General features: G+C 41.2%; 1 protein-coding gene across 1 annotated transcript; it reads right to left on the reverse strand.

Annotated features, from left to right (window-relative positions):
• Positions 1-886: 886 nt before the first annotated feature.
• On the reverse strand, positions 887-18206 carry LOC125908312 (uncharacterized). The gene is made up of 5 exons (XM_049611003.1): positions 17976-18206; positions 17834-17910; positions 7126-7234; positions 6404-6896; positions 887-4042 (listed from the first exon to the last, which is right to left on the reverse strand). Exons 1-5 carry the CDS (start codon positions 18204-18206, stop codon positions 3651-3653), a joined length of 1302 nt encoding a protein of 433 aa, XP_049466960.1. The 3' UTR covers positions 887-3650.
• Between the last annotated feature and the right edge of the window lie 1413 nt (positions 18207-19619).

The raw sequence follows: 19619 nt of genomic DNA on the forward strand, positions 1-19619 counted from the left end.
CTTTACCAGAACCGGTCACAAGGCTGCTCTCATAGAGCTTCTTGTAGTGCCTGTAGGATCCGTGGAGTGACCGCCACTTCTCTCGTACAGTGGCGGTTGGTATTCCAAGATCTTGCCCAATCGTCTCCCAAGCATCGAGTTGCTTGTTGCGGTTTTTATAATTGCTATCGCTCCTGTCCCAAAGGCAATTATTTTTTTCGACACTGCTGATTAAATTTAGCACAATTTCTTGTGGCATTTCAATAGTCTGCAATATAATTATAAATTTCAATTAATAAGTATGTCTACCCTTTCCCAATTATAATTAATCTGACCCGAAAGATACTGACAACTGATGATTAAACAAATACTACCAAATGATGATAATGCATACATATACAAGCCATTGATTAATTAATGCTATGAATAAGATTAGCAAGTGAAATTAGTGTCACTAAAGCGAGATTACAAATCATGCGGCAATAAAGATACAGTGACAGGTACAAAAGCTAATACACTAAAAGCAATCATAGACAAAAATACATATACATTGCAATCTATTGCCTTTTTTGTTCGTGGTTTTACTTCATCCATATTTGTTAGTTCTTCGAAAGCGGCTAGAACCAGCTTGATCGGGACGGCTTGTTTTGATTGCCACGACTACTTAATATAAAGTCCATGTGTTCGGGCATGGAAATGAACACAATACAGGGGTAGCAACTTATTACTTATATAAATATTACTTATATTACTTTCCTTGCTGACGCAACAGTTGACGCCTAAAATGATTATATGCAGTATAATATATTGGAATTATAGTAAGCCGTATTTGGGTTATGAGTAATTTAATCATAGTAACCTATGAATTTGTGTAGTTATAAGTTTTGGTATGAAATACATTTCATTCTGTTTCTAACCGTACACCAAGCTGGTTGACTTCACTACTTCCAATAGGTTATGGGCCCAGAACCCAGAAGCGTACAGTGATTGAAGCAGAATCTTTTCGCCGTTATTCCGAAGAAGTTTCAAGATGAACCCGAACTCCACTGGATCCTCAAGCGCTGCAGGTAGTAGCATTTCAACATCAAGTCTTCCTGGCATAGAACGACTCATCGGGAGAGAAAATTGGGAAACATGGAAGTTTGCCGTGCAAACGTTCCTGGAACTTGAAGATCTCTGGTGTGCAGTAAAGCCGAAGAAAAACGACGATGGAAGCTACGAATCCGTCGATACAGCAAAGGATCGAAAGGCACGAGCGAAAATCATCTTACTTCTTGAACCAGTGAACTACGTTCATGTGAAGGAAGCGACAACAGCAAAAGAAGTTTGGTCCAAACTAGAAAAGGCTTTCGAAGACTCTGGCCTCACAAGACGAGTCGGATTGTTGCATAAATTAATCAAGACAGATCTAGAATCATGCGATTCTATGTCGGATTATGTTAATCGTATTGTATCAACGGCGCATCAACTGAATGGAATTGGTTTCCCGATTTCAGAGGAGTGGGTCGGAAATCTATTACTGGCTGGATTAACAGAACAGTATCGCCCAATGATCATGGCCCTTGAAAACTCCGGTATTGTCATCACTGGGGACATCATTAAAACGAAACTTTTACAAGAGGTTCCTCCCACATCAGTTGAACCTGCGTTTGCGGCAAGGACGAAGCACGTTAATGCTGGTAAGCAAACTAAAAAATCGAATACAGCTAAGGGACCGAAATGTCGAAAATGTTCGAAATTTGGTCATATAGCGAAGGATTGCTACAGCACGAAGGGAAACGATTCGTTCTGTGTAGTGCTTTCTACGTGTGGATCGTCGGAATACGGAAAATGGTATTTCGATTCCGGAGCAAGTGTCCACATGACGAACAATAGCGATTTTTTGATGTATGCGAAAACATCTAGTGGAACTGTGGTAGCAGCCAACGGGGAGAACATGCAAATCACCGCGAAGGGATCCTGTGTTTTGAAGCCTTCGTGCCAAAAAGGTGAAATTCCCGTTGATGACGTGCAGCTAATCCCGAATCTATCCGTGAACCTTTTATCGGTAAATCAAATTGTGAAAAAAGGCTACTCCGTTACGTTCACCAATGAAGGATGCGAAGTGGTTAACCGAAACGGCGATATCATTGCTACTGGTAGCCATGACAACGATCTGTTCAAGCTTGACGAACGTAAAGAAGGTGAGAAAACCGCGTTGACAGTTTCTTCAACAGGGAGCTTGGAACTATGGCATCAAAGGATGGGCCATCTTAACATCAACGGTGTCCGAAGCCTTGCGAATGGAATAGTGACTGGCGTGAATATTGTTGGAGATACCATGGCCGATTGCAAAGAATGTCCAATGGGCAAACATAGCCGTCATCCTTTTAGCAAGATAGGATCGCGGGCGGCTGAAATACTCGATTTGGTTCATTCTGACATTTGCGGGCCGATGGAAGTCAAATCTCTAGGAGGAAGCCGATATTATATTGTATTTGTGGATGACAAATCACGCCGGATGTGGACATATTTCTTGAAATCCAAGTCGGAAGCTGAGGTAAACAAAATTTTCCAGGATTTTCACAAGATGGTAGAACGGCAATCTGGACGAAAATTGAAGGTACTCAGAACAGACAATGGAAAAGAATATGTCAACACAGGGTTCACAAACTACTTAAAGAAGCACGGCATTGTTCATCAAACATCCAACGCATATACTCCGGAACAAAATGGCATGGCGGAACGAGCGAATAGGTCGATTGTGGAGCGTGCAAGGTGCATGTTACACATGGCGAAACTTTCGAAAAGTTTTTGGGCGGAAGCTGTGGCTGCTGCTGTGTACCTTCTGAATCGTTCTCCAACCAAAGGCCATAATGCTACTCCGCAGGAAGCGTGGTCTGGTAAGAAACCTAATTTGTCCCATATTCGGATCTTTGGTACTAGAGCGATGAAATTTATTCCGAAGCAATATCGCAAGAAGTGGGACGCTAAATCAGAAGAGTGCATTCTGACCGGTTTCGATGAGTTTACCAAAGGGTATAGATTGTACAACATCAGATCGAAGAAAGTAACAGTCAGTCGTGAAGTAAATTTCATTAATGAAGGTGTTGCTGTTCCTATCCAAGAAAAATCAAGCAGAAGGCATATGATTCTCCTTGAACATGAAGAGACAGTTTCTCTTTCACCGAACGCTACATCACAAATGGAGGCAGTTTTGAGTGAAAATGAGGACGAGGACAGCGACAGCGAATACTTCACGGACGCGAACAATGAAACTTCTGAAGATACCGATGGAACTACTAACGAATTTGACGAAACAGTGGTCGATAATGATGCAGCTGTGAACAGCGAACCTCTCGTTATACCAACTCAATCGCAAATCCTGAGGCGAAGCAGTCGGACGCGTAAAGTCCCAGAGAGGTATAATGATTCTATAATCCCACATGGCTCTGGTCTTTTCAGCAATGTTACCAGTTCAAAGATCATGAGCAACAATTCAAGCGAGGATCCAATCACACACCAGGATGCAATGTCGCGTAGCGATTCAGAACGTTGGAAAGTAGCGATGCAAGAAGAATATCAAGCGTTGATTGACAACAGCACATGGAGATTGACAACTCTTCCAGAAGGTAGGAAAGCAATCAAATGTAAATGGGTGTTTAAAACAAAACACGATGCGGCTGGAAAAGTCAACCGCTACAAGGCGCGCTTGGTGATAAAGGGATATTCTCAGCGAAAGGGGGTAGATTATAACGAAACATATTCACCCGTAGTTCGTCATAGTTCCCTGAGATATTTATTTGCACTAGCGGCCAGAAATAATCTCTTGGTGGATCAGATGGATGCGATAACTGCTTTTCTACAAGGAGATTTGGAAGAGGAGATATACATGGAGCAACCACCGTGTTTTGAGCAGCCTGGCAAGCAAAACATGGTATGTCGATTGAACAAAGCGTTGTACGGACTAAAACAATCAAGTCGTGTCTGGAATACGAAGCTAGATGCAGCACTGAAACAACTGGGTTTGGAACAATCGAAGTATGATCCATGTTTATATTTCTATAATGGCAACGGAAATATGCTGTTTGTAGCCATTTATGTGGACGATTTAATGATTTTTAGTAATAATGAAGAAATGAAGAATCAGCTGAAGACGAAATTGAGCAGCATGTTCCGGATGAAGGATTTGGGACCAGCTAAACATTGTTTAGGGATTCGTGTGAATTATTTAAATGACGGAATTGCACTTGACCAGGAAGCCTACATAGAAACTATCCTATCCCGGTTCAAAATGCAAGACTGCAAAGCTGTTGCTACTCCTATGAACTCTTCCATAAAGCTAACTAAGGAAATGTCGCCACAGACAGAAGAAGAAAAGGAAGAGATGTCAGCGGTGCCTTTTCAAGAGGCTGTAGGTTGCCTGATGTACCTAGCTCAATGCACCAGACCAGATATCCTGTTTGCAGTTAATCAGCTGAGCCGATACAACAATAATCCTGGATCGCGTCACTGGCAAGCTGTAAAACATCTTATGCGATATCTAAGAGGAACGGCATCGATGAAACTCAAATATTACAGAAAAGGTAACGAACAAATAACTGGATATTCAGATGCTGATTGGGCCGCTGATACAGAAGATAGGAAATCCACCAGTGGATATATTTTCTTGATGCAAGGAGGAGCGGTGTCATGGTGTTGCAAACGACAACCAACTGTTGCATTATCAACCTGCGAGGCGGAATACATGGCATTGTCAGCAGCGGTACAAGAAGCATCGTGGTGGAAAGGATTGTTAGAACAATTTGGTAAGAAGCAATCGATTCAGATATTTTGTGATAATCAGAGCACTATCTGTATTGCAAAAAATGGAGGATATACACCACGAACGAAGCATATCGATATAAGACATCATTACATCAGGGATGCTTTGGATCGAAATGTTGTGAATCTCCATTACATTAACACTGAAGAACAAGTTGCAGATGGTCTTACAAAAGCATTACAACGAATCAAACAAGAACGTAATCGACGATCTATGGGAATTACACAACAATCGGCTTAAGGAGGAGTATTGGAATTATAGTAAGCCGTATTTGGGTTATGAGTAATTTAATCATAGTAACCTATGAATTTGTGTAGTTATAAGTTTTGGTATGAAATACATTTCATTCTGTTTCTAACCGTACACCAAGCTGGTTGACTTCACTACTTCCAATATAATATATATATATATATATATATATATATATATATATATATATATATATATATATATATATATATATATATATATATATATATATATATATATATATATATATATACATTCTTATACATATATATATATATATATATATATATATATATATATATATATATATATATATATATATATACATATACATTCTTATACATATACATACAAGCACATAGGATGGCAGAAACATGTAATGAGGATTAGTTAGGTGCTCTTTGGAGCACACCCACGACTCCGATCCGACTCCAGCTATTGTTACGATAGCGACTCCGACAAAATTCGAATCACCAGTTCTGCGCGGAGTCGGAGTCGTTCGGAGTCATCCGGCTTCGTCTAGAGTTGGTCGGAATCATCCGGAAACGGAGTTGATCGGAGTCAACAGGAGCCGTCCGGTACAATGACTTTTGAACAGCCATTTCATTTCGTTGTGTTTTTTTATTTCAATTTGCGCGTGTACTTCGTATACAGGCCTTTGTGTCGAAGGCCAACTCCGGACGACTCCGATTCCTACCGATTTCGGACGATTCCGAACGACTCCGGATAATGCTGACCTTCCGGAGTCAGAGCGGTGTCGACTCCAGATTTTTGCATCACTAAAGATAGAAGCAATTTTAATTAATAAAAACTCATTTGTCATTATGTCATGTTCTTTTGTTTAATTTATTAATATTTATGTATAACAGGATTTTTCAAGGGCTCTCATAGTCATGGGACACTTAAATCATACTTTCTGTAGTGAAATGAAATTTATGTGATGGAAATTGGACTCTAAAGCACCCTTTTTTGTACAAATCCAAGAGAAATTTCCTATGAGTCTGTTTAAAAAAGGTACCATAGAGTCCAATTCCCATAACATAAAGTTCACTACCCAGAAGAAGTGACAAAAAAGTGTCCCACAACTATGAGAACACATGAAACCCTCTTTAAAGGCAATATATTATATAGAACCGTTTGCAAATTCATTTGCCAAATGTAAACGGATTTGCAAAAGTTCGTTCGTTGTACGAGGAACTATTCCACGCAAAGCAGTGAAATTATGGTTTAGTTCCTCGTTATCCCATCTCTCTCTCCTCGTTAATGCAGTTCTTCTAATAAAATTATGAAGGTATACTGTAGTGAGTACTATCAAGCTGGCCATTTCTGGATTTAGTTCCATAGTTTTCCGAAGAACTCTAAACCTTGCACTGAGTATCCCAAATGCCATTTCAACAACCCTTCGTGCCAGAGAATGACGTTCGTTAAAAAGACGTTCAATTGAACCACTCTCTGTAACACCACCGAAAGGTCGCATACAGTAGTCCGTTAACGCAAATGCTTTGTCTCCCAAGAGCATATACGGGACTCTGATGGATGAATTTTGATGTAACGGTTCCGCCTCTGGGATATTTAATTCCTTTCTTCCAAGCATACCATAAAGACGAGAGGTCCTTAAAATTCCACTGTCTGATATGCGACCCTTGCACCCAATGTCAACAAACATAAAATTGCAGTCAGCATCTGCAACTGCCAACAACACAATGCTGAAAAACTGTTTGTAGTTGTAATATTCTGTTCCACTTTTGGCAGGAGCTTTTATGGCAACATGCTTTCCATCGATGGCACCAATAGCATGGGGAAATTTCCATTTGGCATTGAATGCATCCGACACCGTAAGCCATTCTTGCTGTGTTGACGGAAGCTGTAATAAGACATTTAGAAACATAATTAAAATAAGTATCGAATTAATAAGCAAAAATGTAATTTATTTTTACGAACCTTTACATATTTGCGAAGATAAATTAGCAAACTGTTGCACACTTCTGGGATGAACAATGATATCGATTGTTCAGATACCTATGATGTGATAAAATAAGATTGCAACAATAATTAATTTACTTTAATTTCACAATATTCAATTAATAACTTACTCGATAGGCGTATTCCAAGCTTTTGTAGCTATCACCAGAAGCCAGAAATCTTAGCGTTATAATCAGTTTATCTTTTGGTATAATAGCATCTCGCATGTAAGTATCCTGCCTACGGATGCGGGGTGTTATAACCGTCAACAGATAGGCAAAGTCCTCTCTCACTAGCCGCATAAAATTTATTACGGTATTGTCAAGCTCTTCCTCCAGAATCGCACGCATTAACTGGCTTGCATTCTGATTTCTTTCCAGCAGCATTGGTCTTGCCCAAATGCGTGTTCTCGGTCTTCTTTGCTGGAGAATATGAAGACGAGCGAAATTGGCCCACGCTTCAGTCCAATTTAACAGCGCAATTCTGTATCGCTCATCCATTTTAGATAGGCTTTGCTGTATTGTTTTTGCGTGTTGGAGAAGTCTTCAAAAAAGTTAAACGTTTAATCTAATATTCCAAACTCATTCACGTTCTCTACATAATTTGTAAATTAAACTAACACTCACCTGAATACGGTTTTCTTCAATTTGATTTTGTTTATACAGTCATTATCCGATATACGCTATCGTACGGGACCGAGCGCAATAGCGTATCTCGAGTTTTCGCGTATAGCGAATTCCTATGGAAAAATAGTTTACACTACCGGTTCAAAGGTTGAACTATATTGCCCCAGAGTTTTGTATTAGAGTTTTTTTGTTATAAAACAGGTATCTTTTGCACAAATTTAATGCAAAATGCATTAAGAGTACTAAGGAAACTCAAAAAGAGGATAAAATATTTCAAAGAATTAAAATATTTGCAAAAAACACATGGAGCTGTCAAATTTAGAGGAATCGCGTACTGCGAATTCGCGTATATCGAGTATCGCGTACTGCGGATAATTGCTGTATTTATTTAACCGACAATGACAATGACAATGACCGACAATTTAATGACAGCACCGCATAAACCGCGTATACCAAGATATATGATACAATACAATTTACCTTGTCAAAAACTGAGCTATTTTCTGCTTTCGATGAAAAAAAATACCCCATTTTTTTATATGGACTTTCAGCGCGACGTCGTCGTTGTCGCTCTATGTCTATTTGCACGGTCATAGAATAAAGCTCTCTTCTTGGCGCGACATTGAACTGTCTCTCTTCTTGGCGCGACAATTGGCGTGGTGCTTGCGCTTGTGCTTGTGCTTCGATCGTGCTCCGTTTGTTTGTCTGTTTACGATTGCTTCTACGTTGTGCTCAGCCAAAGTATTTTGCACTTCAGTTGGTGAATGGACCGTAGTGCTCTACGACCATTGGCAGCATCTCATAACAATCGGTGTCCTGTGTTTTTTGTGTTTGCATCCGTTCAAAAATTCGCCACTGCTTGCGATTTTTGTTGCTGCTTATCGTCGGATCGAGTGAGCCTGTATCAGTGTGTTACCAACTATGTCGGAAGTGTGTCCATCCTGCTCTGCTCCTGTAAACGATATCGATGCATACAGGGTTTTCAATGATATTATTGACATGTTCAGCGAGTTGTTGATTCGTTCGGGCATATAATTGACATTTTCAGCGAGATATTGAATTGTTCGTAAGCAGGCGTTGACAAGTTCAGCAATTGTGTAGTGTTGTCATTTGTTTTGTTTACACACTGTGCCGCAGGGTTCAATTTTTCATTCTGAAAAGTCCTAAAAGTAGCTAATAATCATTCCCCAAGCTGTTTAATTCATGAATTAGTTAAAACAAACATATTTTTACGAAAACCGTTTGTTTACCTTCTGATGAGAATGATCCAAGCTGCAGTCCAAGGGCTGCAACAGCTCTATAGTATCGCCGAAGTTCGATACGAAGGCGAAGTCAACGCCTGCTTCCGAACAATTCTATATCTCGCTGAAAGTGTCAATTATATGCCCGAACGAATCAACAACTCGCTGAACACGTCAATAATATCATTGAAAACCCTGTATAAGTGTGATGGTTACTGTAAGTCTTCATACCATCTTACGTGCCTGGATATTAGTGAAGCTGCAGTACTGGAGTTGAAGCGGGTTGATTCCCATTCGCTCTGGTTGTGTCCTAGTTGCATGGATGCTCGCCGCCGTGGGAAAGGTGCCTTCTTGGAAGAGTTGTCAATTACCCTCATGGACCTAAAATTGGAACTGCTAAGTGAATTTGATTTTCGTGTTTCTGCCGCTTTGGATACCATTCGCAAGGATGTATTATCCATGTTCGATACTCACACATCTAAGAAAACGCAAAACACGTATGCAACCAACACTACTCTGAATATTCCGAGCACTGAAAATATCACCACTACCACCACACCACTAAGCTCGCGCCCAGGCGATGTCGACTGGGCCTCCCGTAACGCACCCCAACGCAACGCGCCTAAACGTAGGCTTGTAGACTTCACGCCTCCTGATGCGAACCCTGCTGCTGTTTTAAACACTGGTATGGCCCCCGTTACACCTTCGTCTCGTGTTGTGTTGACCGTTCCATGGAACGTCCCAAACGGTCCCAGATTCTGGCTATATATTACGCGTATAGCCCCATCGGTAACTGACGAGGAAATGCGTGAAATGGTAACTACTCAACTGGACACTGACGACGTCATCATCTATAAGCTGTTACCAAACGGCAGAGAGGCAAGCACATTGACTTTCATCTCATTTAAAGTCGGGATGTCGCTTGACCTTAAGGGCAAGGCTCTGTCCGCATCTACATGGCACAAAGGAATCATCTATCGTGAATTCATCGACCAACGCAACACTACAGCCCCAAATTTTTGGCGACCAGCACCTCGAGACCCACCTTCAACGATCCAGGAGCCTGCACCTCTCCAACCTTTGACCACAACAATACACCATCCGTTGACACAAACAATAGCACCATCCACAATAGCACAATCACACAATACGCAAACAATAGCACCAGAACAAATGTAAACACCAGAGCAGCACCACAGTTGCAGCACACCAATTTAAACACCACAGCAGATTCAGCTTCCCTTTCAACAACCAAAACCGATCTGTTTTTCTATTATCAAAACGTCCGAGGTTTACGCACAAAATTAAACGATCTCCGGCTCACTGTATCTAACTCTGATTTCGATGTATGGGTGCTCACCGAGACATGGTTAGACGACTCAATACCATCATCGCTCATCACCGACGACTCCTATCAGATTTTTCGCTGTGATCGTAACCCAGAGAATAGTTCTCACTCTCGCGGAGGAGCCGTTTTAATAGCATGTTCGGCTAATCTATCGTGTTCGGTACTCACTCACACCAACGCTTCGCTCGAATCGCTTTGGGTATGCATCAGACTCAGCCACCGTTCACTGCATGTCGGTGTTATATACATTCCTCCGGACCGAAGCTCATCATCAACAGTATTCGACGCTATGCATGACGATATTAGCGCGATTTGCGAAAGAATGCGCGCTACCGACTTACTAATATTATTTGGTGATTTCAACACACTGTCACTCGCTTGGGAATTCCCCCACCCTTCATCGAGACACCTATATCCTTGCCGTTCATCGTCCAGTAATGTCGCTCTCATAGACGGTATGGTGTTCAATGGGCTTCATCAACTATCCGATGTAAAAAACGGATTGGGTCGTCAACTTGATTTAGTTTTCGCCAATGCTGCAACTACCGATATTGTTTCCTGCATAAGCCCTTCCGTTGCACCTTTACTCCCCTTGGATCGACACCACCCGGCACTTGATGGCTATTTTCCGTCACTGTGGAAAAAAGCCTGGCTCATTCCAATCCACAAAAAGGGCGACCGTTTTTCATGTACTAACTATAGGGGTGTGTCCATATTGTGTTCGTCTTGCAAAGTGTTTGAGTCAATTGTTCACTCGTCTATTCGTTCGTGTGTTACAAGTGTAATTTCAGAATATCAACACGGATTCATGCCAAAACGTTCAACCTCTACTAACCTAATGTGCCTTGTATCCTCGATCTTTAACAACATGGAGCGTGGCTCTCAAGTGGATACTATATATACCGACTTTAAAGCAGCTTTTGACTCTATATCGTTAGCCTGTTTACTTTCTAAGCTCGAGAAACTCGGAATTGGTGATCCCCTTCTATCCTGGCTTAAATCTTACCTTTACGGTAGATCTTCTAAGGTCAGAGTCGAAAATAGTTTTTCCGAGCCTTTTATTGCCTCTTCTGGGGTACCCAAGGCAGCGTACTTAGTCCCCTACTTTTCACACTGTTTATCAACGATTGTGTTAATGTTCTTCCTCCTGATGGTTGTTTGCTTTACGCTGACGACATCAAAATTTTCCTACCAGTGACCTCGTTAACTGATTGTGCGCGTCTACAGGATTACATAGATTGTTTTAATGTTTGGTGTAACTCTACCGGTCTTAGTCTGTCTCCGGATAAATGTTGTGTGATTTCATATGGCCGCTCGTCCAATAAGATCAAGCACGATTACGTTCTTTGTGACACTGTACTTAACAGAGTTACTGTCACAAGGGACCTTGGAGTGTGGATCGAAACCACCCTTAATAACCACCCTTAAGGAAACTCTCGTTCCAAGAACACATCGAAATCACCCTTAATAAGGCCAATAAAATGCTCGGTCTCATTATTCATATGTCCTCTGAGATCACTGATCCTATGTGTTTAAAGTCCCTGTACTGCTGTTGGGTCCGCCCGATACTTGAAAATGCGTCGGTAGTTTGGTGGCCTGCCGGCCTAACACTGGTCGATAGGATCGAACGAATCCAGCGGAAATTCACTCGTGTCGCTATCCGTCGTTTTCTTGGACGATCGGATCGAATTCCTTCGTATCCTATCCGATGCCGTTTGCTCGGGCTAGAGACATTAAGAACGCGCATTTATCACATCCAGTCATATTTCATTGCCTGCCTCCTTTCCAATGACTTGGATGTTCCCGCCCTCCTATCCTCGATTCCTATCTATGCCCCCTCACGTCGTCTACGTGACCGACCCCCGCTCCTTATTCCTTCCCGCCAAACTCGTCATGGCCAGAATGACCCTTTCTTGCGCGCTCTTTCTGCCTTCAACGATTCATATCTCCTATTCGACTTCAACGTCCCAGTTTCCCAATTCCGCTCCCGTCTTCGTGAATCCTCATGCCTTATGTTTCCCTAGATTATAAGAACACATTTGTAAAACCCTAGAGGCCAACAAATTTAAATAAATAATAATAATAATAATAATAACAGACGTAAGCCACTAACTTCTGTGTATAATTATTTGTGTGCTCTTCCGAATTGTGCTAGATCTTATTAAAACGGCCAATTAACCTTACGCCACCCGTAAAACGCTTGGTCGTTACAAAACTCAAATTGAAAAATTGTGCAGGTGTGTATACGGTGTGTGAACTTGAGCGCTTTCGAAAAATTGGTATAATATCTTAAATGTCTTTCAATTTTAGGGGACATGGATACTCAGCAAAATAATAAACGCCTGCGATGGGAAGGCGAGGAAATTATTTCATCAATAGATGATTTTATGGATGAATTAATCCCCTATGAGGAAGAGCAGCAAGGGCAAGCAAGTGCTAGTGAAGCAAGTGAAAAATCATGTACCACATCAAACGAAATAATGGAAATATTGAGGAAAATTCTAGAAACACAAAACTCTATCCATAGCGAATTGAGCCAACAAAAATTAGAAATTTTAGAGATCGAAGAAAGCCAAAATCAATTTCAAGAAAAGATAGCTGAACAATTGAAAAGCATTTTCCAACTACAAGTTTATATTGAGAAGCTAAGCGAAGCAAACTACACTAGTTTGTGATGGAAAGCGAGTAAAAACGAACCCCCATGAGGGATTTATGAAACTAGAAAATAAGAAGGATTTAGATGATTTCAACCAAAGAATAGGATCAGACGAAGACTACAAAGTTAAGATTTATCAGTGGTTGGATCAAAACATGATGAAAGGAGGTATGAAAAACAGGATGAATGATTCACGTGGCATGATCTTCTGCCCAGAGTTGTTTGCAGGTTGCAACTGGAAAGGCGGCCCGATAAGTAACCTGAAAATTCCTTTAGCTTCATATACTAAGCTTTAAGAACTTTTCAGATCCATTGGTAGCAATTCATTGAAAGAGGCAACTGAAGAAGACGTTGTTGATTTCTTCAAATTGAAATTGCGATATGGAAAAGATCGTTTAAATTAAAAAAAAAACCAAAAGCTACATAGAAAAGATTTAAAATATGATTCTTAAAGATTTATGGGTAGGATCGCATTTTTTGCTGCAATCTGCAAATAATTTAGTCGCAATTAATGAATTAACGTGCCTAATTCCTCGTGTTTTTGTTTATTCATCACCTTATTCATTATTTCATTCATCCTTCACATTCACAAAAATATAACGTTAAACGTTAGAACTGTATTGAGCCAGAACATATGTGTTGAATTTATGTTTATTGAATAAGTTCCGAGCTGGATAATCCGTGGTGATCGTGGTGCCGTAAGCCGTTGACCCCATTCGTACGCTAAAGCCGCTAGCAAACAGTGAATTTTTTAAAATGTTACTTCAAGTAGCAGTCGACTCTATCGAAATGATTCGCACAAACTCGCGTTAACTAGTTTTTTTGAACACTGTTTATTTTATAATTCACAAGCGTTTTTTTATTGTGTCGAGGAAGACGAAATGGTTCTAGACCGGGAGTGGTACTGTGAACCTTGCTGCAACAAGGATTTTCCGCCGGCTGAGGAACCGCGAGATTTTGAACTAGAGCAACGCGAGGTAGATTCTCCGCTCGCCAACCCTTCGTCCAGCCGTATTCGGCAACCAACTGTGGAAAGACGGGAGGTTTATCCTCCGTTAGTAGAACAACAACGTACCACAGAGAAAAAAGACCGTGCAGCTTGTCTTCAATTTGCTAGTGCGCCTGTCACGCCGTCAACGAGCCGTGACTCGAAACAGCTTCATCTTGTAAGGGAAAGTAGTAACACCATCACGGAAGAGATGGCTCAGCTGTTTCGACGCCTCATGGCAGCCGAGACTCCCGTGGTAAGAAGACACGAACGTGAACCACCAAGCGTGCCGCACATCCTGGAGGAGAAGCTAAACGAGGTGGTCAAAAACATCACAGCGCTTCTCCACCCCGGGGAACGAGCCAACACTTCCCCTCGTCTCAGCTCGACGGCGTATTCAGATGAGATATACGAGCTGAGCCAAAGTGAGGTGTCTGCACGCCACGTGGTAAAAAGTGAGCTGCCTCAATTCTCAGGTGAATACGAAGACTGATTAACTTTCATTTCAACCTACGAGGATACAACGCAGATGTGCGGGTTCTCTCCCAGAGAAAACATTATCCGGTTGAAGCAAGCCTTGAAAGGAAAAGCGCTGAAGGCAGTACAATGCCGCTTGAGACGCGCAGAAGATCTTCCAGAAGCCATCGAGACGCTCAGGGAAACGTTTGGAAGACCGGAAATGGTCATAGATTCCCTTCTCGACCAGATCTGCCATTAACGACCGCCGAAGGAAGATCGCCTTGACAGCATTGTAGATTTTGCCTTGTCTGTAGAAGAAATCTGCGCCACCGTCAGGAACAGCGACGTCGAGCGACGCTACGACGGACCGGTGTAACAAGAGTTAGTGGGATTGCTTTCCCCCTCAATGAAACTGGACTGGGGAAAGCACTGTCTTACGTTAAGGCACAAATCTCTGGAAGAGTTTGGGAAATATATGCGGATGATTAAGAATGTAGACAGGCATTCTGTCATTGCTACAGTTCTGTCATCGCTCCAGTCATGTCATCGCTCCAGTGCGTAATGAACGGCAACGCAATCCTCAACACGTCAACGTACACGCTGCAACGGAAAGGATAACGAATTCCGACCAACCTGAATCATCCACATATATAAAGTGTGCCTGCGAGAACTACTGCAATGGTCTGATGAATTGTGACGAATACCGACACATGTCGGTCACGCAGCGGTGGAACCTTATTTGAACCAGACGACTGTGCAGGAGCTGCTTGAAATCTCGTCGAAGTGAGTGTCACGAGTCGCGTCCCTGCGGAGTTGATGGCTGCCAGTTTCGACATCATGCATCTCTACATCAAACCGGTTCCACAAGTAACTCAGGCAAGTATCGTAGCAATTTTCACTCGATCGATAACCTAAACGTTTTGCTGAGGTACATTCCAGTAACGCTGTACGGACGAAGAAAGGTCGTCGAAACACTTGCATGCCTGGATGAAGGCTCATCAGTTACCCTGATGGAACAAGACCTGCTACAGGAACTAGGTCTACATGGATCCCCACATCCGCTTTGTCTCTCATGGACCGGGGGTGATTTTAGCCATCGAAGTGTCCGGTACGGAACAACATGCACCACAATTTGAGATGGCTTCAGTAAGAACGGTACGAAGCCTAGGCCTGCCGGGTCAACGTGTAATGATGGAGTCATTATCATCCAAGTATCGCCACTTACGAGGTCTTCCTTTACGCTCATATAGTGATACAGCTCCTAGGCTACTCATAGGGATCGACAATTTCCGTCTGACACGACCTTTGAAGGCCATAGAAGGAGAATCCTTTGAACCAGTCGCAACCAAAACACGTTTAGGATGGGTTGTGTCTGGACACTGTGCTCCAGTTCAGGGCAATAGATGGAAGGTAACATTAGCGACACATAACGCGAGGCTTTGCGTTTGTTCCAACCTAGAAGCAAGATTAGATGCCGTTCTTAAAGGAAGCTTCGACTTAGAGAAATCTAACGGTACACCACCACTACCAAAGGCAACAAAAAGAGCGCTAGAATTGCTGCGAGAACAAAATAAGTTTGTAGAAGGAAGTATTTCCTTAAGTATAAGCATTAAGCATTAGCATTAGCATTAAGTATTAGCAGCTTAAGTATTAACAAAAGGAAGAACAGTGAATTTTTTAACGCTTGTGAATTATAAAATAAACAGTGTTAAAAAAAAACTAGTTAACGCGAGTTTGTGCGAATTATTTCGATAGAGTCGACTGCTACTTGAAGTAACACTACTTAACCGTATTAACCTAACCAAGGCTTTTTATGTTAAGATATGTATTAATGGCGTAAAATGTACTTTAGCCCCTGTTCGTATTGTCCTAATTGCTACCATTTTACATTTAATATTAGTTATATGAATAGTTCGAAGCGTTGTTGAAATGTCGTTTTCGTATCCAATATAGTTATAGATTTTATCGGAGGCAATAGGAGTAGTAAAGGCTTGAAAACGTCTTACCAAAGGATACCCATGTACAACGACTGATCCTGATTCTTCGATAGCTTTTTCGTACTTAACTATGATATTTCTTTTTGTTAAAAACCAAGAATCCTAAACATTTTCCCTTAACGTTTTTTACTTTAAGTGTAGGACACGTCATACTTTCCTGGTTTCTTTGTGCTGCCGTGTCTATGTCTCGCAGCAATATAATTTTTCCTATCGCTTGATGCAAACTTCGGTAGCCAGATTTTACGTAACTATGTTTGATTATCTGTAAAATATTTTCACAGGAATGTGTCGACAAAGTTATCAGAGGGCCTAAATTGTTAACCTCTTCGTATACATGAAGCAAAAGATGAACATTACTCACTAGATGTATGCGATCGTACACAACACTTCAATCCTCAACAAATTTCCTCAACAACGTACCGGCATACTCCCACTGGTCCTTAAATGCCTATGATGATAATATAGTTATAGCGCAATATAATAATTTTAAATGTTCGTATGCTAGTCTACCTATTTTATCTTACAAAACAACTACACCTGCGTAATGTAAAAAACTGCCGAATTCCGTACCTTTCCAAAAGTGAAGATAATTAAGGGACCTAAACTTCCTATGAATTTCTGTGGGCAACAGTATACTTATAAGCTTTTCTGATATTTCATTTATGTCTTCCTTGCACCATTTTTTAAAGGGGGCAAGAGCTCCTTCGACCCAGCCTAGCAGAAGCTTGAAAACAAATCCCAATTGTATTAAATGTAATAAATCTCTCGTAGCTATACCTTTTATCATGTCAAACTTCTTTAGATCTGTAAGAGGGGTTTTACCTTTTCGATGTCCTGTAGAACTGGGTTTTTCTTTTCTAAATTCCTTATCTGTTCTTGGTGGAGCTGTTGTATCCTCGAAATTAACTTTTTTTTGTGTTTTTAGGGAAGTACCACAGCATTTACATTTTAAACACTCATGTACTCCGTTTTAGTAGCAAACTTCTGCAATAAAATTGTACAACGAAATTCATACACATTATTAAAATTAAAATAAAAGAGCGATTCCAATTACTCACGTTTGATAAATGCGCGTATAGGCGAGTCAGCGACTATAACTCTAAGTGAAACAGTTATTTTTTGCCGTTTAGGATCATTTTGTTATCATGTAGCCTATTTAGTTCCTCCACTAAAGGTCTCAGGAAAGGCTCAACATCGTCTGGTTTAGAAGTCTTCTTCTTCTTCTTTGGCTCAACAACCGATGTCAGTCAAGGCCTGCCTGTACCCACTTGTGGGCTTGGCTTTCAGTGACTAATTGATTCCCCCCCATAGCAGGATAGTCAGTCCTACGTATGGCGGCGCGGTCTATTTGGGGATGGAACCCATGACGGGCATGTTGTTAAGTCGTACGAGTTGACGACTGTACTCACATCACTGAATGAAAATAAAAGAAAATACTAACGTTAGAAAGGTAATACACGATTGCTTAAACAATCAATAGTTTACCGAAAATAATGTTGAAAACAACATTCAACGCCTTGGTACCACATTTCACCTCCACCTGGAACCTTAGTAATCTGCTCGCTGAAGTTCACCGGAGCTTTCAGTAATGTCCTAACATCCTGTGGAAGAGATGGAAAAGCAGAAAGAGAAGACGCTTTTCGCAGTATTTCTAGTAAACTATTACTCCCGCTACGTGCAACTTTATTGCGAATAAATCATGTTGCAAAGAGTCTCGTAGTTTCACGCTTTCTGGATCAGTTTCCAGGCTCGCCTCCTCCAAAAACTCTGCCTCCAAAAACTCTCCCTCCAAATACTCTTCCTCTAAATACACTTCGCCATCATTATCTTCGGTGTGGATGGATCCTTCATCGCTAGCACGTTCGTCACCATTATTGTTTTCGTCCAAATACTCCATAGGATACCTCCATAGGACCTTCACAAGGATCATTCATAGCAACATCTACAATTAAACAATAAGGAGAGATGTTAGTTGATTTTTTGATTGATTAAAATTAAGCAAAAGCATAATAAGTCAAGCAAATACCCTCGGCATATTGCTCAGCTGCTGGCTGGCTGCTGGGTCCGGCAGGATCATTTTACAATGCCCACTCTTTTTCAAACTGCTCTTCCAGTTTCGCGGCGTTTTTATAAAGCTCTCCACTTCGTTTTAACTCTTTCGGGAACATTTTCGACGACTAAGTCTACCGTCTCAAATAGCAAATAAAAAAAAACAGTTCTACGGATCTTTTAATGTTCAAAACAATTTGGCTTTATTAAACGAATTTTCGGTGAGAAAACCAATTTTTTTTAGCTTTTTTTTACTTCTAAAACTGTTAAACGTTATAGAATATTTCGAGTTAAACGTAAATTGATTCACAGAGCGACACATGCAGTCTCGTGAACAACAAGTGTTTTGGCGCTTTAAAATACCACGAATGAATGTCTCACCTCCATCGGGTATCCACATACACCACACAACTCCACACCTCACTATGCAGCACGCAGTTCAACTCACACGAGCAAGATCGGCAGCCGATCCAAAATCCGACCTCACTATCATGTGTTTAATATGTTTATTGATTAATCCATCGGGATCTTGAAGATCCTACATGAATGTACTTAAATTAGTGCTTATAGACTATGTAAGATACATAAATCGATAGTGGAGAACAGGTGCACAAGAACAGAAAATGTATTTTGAAAATAAAATTATTACGTTAGTTGTGTCCTGAGTCTATCTCTAAAAACATTCTGTGGTATGTTGAAATCAAATAAATCAAAGTTACTTATGAAAGTTCGACACATAGCTGACATAGGATCAGACTGGCGACGAGTTCTATAACGAGGGACGGATATGAATTGACGTGTACGTAGATTCCTAGATGGCGCGTTAAATTCTATCGCAGCTAATAGAGTAGGAGCATCAATATGGTGGTTAAGTAGTCCTGATATAAAAAGGCATTTAGCTATCTCACGGCGCTTTTTCAACGACTGAATCCTTAAAAGCAGACACCGGGAATGGTATGATGGTAACACATCGCCCTGTCGCTATGGTAAGAGTCTTACAGCATATCTAGTCGCTTTTCTTTGGATGGCCTCGATTCGATTACTCCATTGTTCGGTACAGGGGTCGCTAACAATACTGCCATATTCTAACACTGATCAGACGTAGGCACAGTAGATGGTTTTTATGGTCATGGGATTACGGAAACCTTGCGTTGATCGAATAATCCAACCCAGCAATTGGTTCCCTCTGGAATCATGCCTTCCCGCTGCGCAAAGCGACGGAAGAAATCTAGGCGTTCAGAGAATTTTATCATGCCTTCTT

The sequence above is a fragment of the Anopheles coluzzii genome, chromosome 2 (genome assembly GCF_943734685.1).
Source record: "Anopheles coluzzii chromosome 2, AcolN3, whole genome shotgun sequence".
NCBI classification, from domain to species: Eukaryota; Metazoa; Arthropoda; class Insecta; order Diptera; family Culicidae; genus Anopheles; species Anopheles coluzzii.

Coding starts and splice junctions, on each gene's coding strand:
- LOC125908312 (XM_049611003.1), bottom strand. CDS start 18,206: ATGGAGTATTTGGACGAAAACAATAATGGTGACGAACGTGCTAGCGAT. Junction 17,911..17,975: donor TAAAGTTGCACGTAGCGGGA/GTAATAGTTTAC, acceptor TCTCTTCCACAG/GATGTTAGGACATTACTGAA. Junction 4,043..6,403: donor AATGGCATTTGGGATACTCA/GTGCAAGGTTTA, acceptor GGCTACAAACAG/CATATTTCCGTTGCCATTAT.